The sequence below is a fragment of the Brachionichthys hirsutus genome, chromosome 17 (genome assembly GCF_040956055.1).
Source record: "Brachionichthys hirsutus isolate HB-005 chromosome 17, CSIRO-AGI_Bhir_v1, whole genome shotgun sequence".
Lineage (NCBI taxonomy): Eukaryota > Metazoa > Chordata > Actinopteri > Lophiiformes > Brachionichthyidae > Brachionichthys > Brachionichthys hirsutus.
In genome coordinates, this window is record NC_090913.1 from 6265048 (window position 1) to 6266912 (window position 1865).

General features: G+C 48.8%; 1 protein-coding gene across 1 annotated transcript; it reads left to right on the forward strand.

Annotated features, from left to right (window-relative positions):
- The first annotated feature begins 386 nt into the window (after positions 1 to 386).
- Positions 387 to 1217, forward strand: LOC137906718 (forkhead box protein D1-like). The gene has a single exon (XM_068751006.1). The coding sequence runs from the start codon at positions 387 to 389 to the stop codon at positions 1215 to 1217; it is 831 nt and encodes a 276-aa protein (XP_068607107.1).
- Positions 1218 to 1865: the final 648 nt, after the last annotated feature.

The following is a 1865-nucleotide window of genomic DNA, read 5'->3' on the forward strand; positions in this document are numbered from 1 at the left end:
TATAAATACCAGTACAGATGCAGTATTAATATCTGTATGGTGCGTCTGCAGTTCTAATGAATAAGATAAATCTGGATTCCAGAGCCGATCGTCGTCGAACAAAGTGAAAAAGTTTCATCTAAAGTTTTAGACGTTGGAGTTTCAAATCATTGATTTCGCTTCTTGGTTATTGGTTTCCGTTCACAACTCTTCAGAATCAGGCTTCTATCTGCTGCACTTCAGAAAACAGGAGGAGGAAGAGGAGGAGGAGGAGGAGGAGGAAGCTTCGAGAGGGAAGCTGAAAGGATGCGCTCAGAACTTTCGTTCCGAATGAACGCGGATGAGAGGGTGACGCGCGCGTTGCGCCCCAGACGGGCGCCGGACTATGACCTTGGACGGCAAGCAGCATGGACCACACGGACATCGACGTGGGGGGTCAGACTGAAGACGTGAAGAGGACAGACCTCTCGGGGATTCATCCGAGCGATGCCAGCGTGGCGCGAAGCGCTCCTGCGCGGCTGCAGGATGCTCCGTGCGCGGCGGCCGCCCCCACCAAGCCCCCGTACTCCTACATCGCTCTCATCACCATGGCCATCCTCCAAAGTCCGCAGAAGAGACTCACGCTCAGTGAAATATGCGCATTTATCAGCCACGGCTTTGCGTATTATCGCGAGAAATTCCCCGCGTGGCAAAACTCAATCCGCCACAACCTGTCTCTGAACGACTGTTTCATCAAACTGCCCCGGGAGCCCGGGGACCCCGGGAAGGGCAGCTACTGGACCCTGGACCCCATGTCGGCCGACATGTTTGAAAACGGGAGTTTCCTGCGCAGGAGGAAGCGCTTCAAGAGGCGACGGCCTTTCTATTTGGACGCGCGGACGCACGAGCGCAGCCCGGTGCCCGTCGCGCCTCTGCTCGGCGCGCACACGATGGTTTGTCTCCGGGGCCCCGAGTTGTACGACCCGGGCATGATGCGTTATTTAAGCCCCCCCAGTAGTCCCAGCCTCAACCCCCCCGCGAGAAGCATCATTCCTGCGTTTCTCTCCAAGAACTTTCCTTCTTCTTGTCTCACCTTTGAGCGTTTCATCCCGGGCCGGTGCGCCGCTGGCCCCGCGGACCCAAACCCCTCGTTCTGCCCCCCCGCCCCGCTGCACGGAAGGATGCCCCCCAACGCTTACGTTTCTCACGTGACTCATTTCCCCAACGGGATCATAAACGTTTCACGTAATCCAGTTTAACGCGGCGCACCTGCCTCCCCCCCCGCGCCCCCCCCGCCGCGCACTCATTATAACTGTTTACTAAAGCTTTTAAGGATCACTTGTAAACAGCATATATATATTTTTAATTATTCGTTTTCCAAAAGCAAATGTTTTGTTCCAGTGATTGATGTTTGGAATAAAAGGTGATTAAACACATGTTGTGCAATTTAAATGAAACTGGGCCCGTTCTATTGTGATTTATTGTTCAGTCAATCTATGAATTTTTTTATTTGCTGTTCCACGTGACTCATTTTCGTTGATGTTTATTTCACTTCTCAAGACTCGCAAAATTGAAGCACATTAGAAAAAAAACTGTTCTTAATATAATTTCAGACAACTAAAAAGCTTTGAACTGTTCTTTTTGCAAAGAACATTATTTATTGTGTGACGTCAGCAATAAGAAAATAATAATATAATATAAGCTGATGGAATGAGAAGTCACTGAGCAACAAGGACTATATAAAAAAAACACTTTTCCTAAATGATCAACTTATTGATGACATAAATGACCTGATAAAGAAATGGAGACAACATTGCTGCATTTATTTCACTGGTCACATTTAGTTTAAAGTAGATTCAAACACAAGACAAACAAAAGTTTGGAGTATGCCTCTGACTGTTCATTCG

Bases quoted from the DNA above. Each gene is read 5' to 3' on its own strand.
- LOC137906718 (XM_068751006.1), top strand. From the start codon at position 387: ATGGACCACACGGACATCGACGTGGGGGGTCAGACTGAAGACGTGAAG.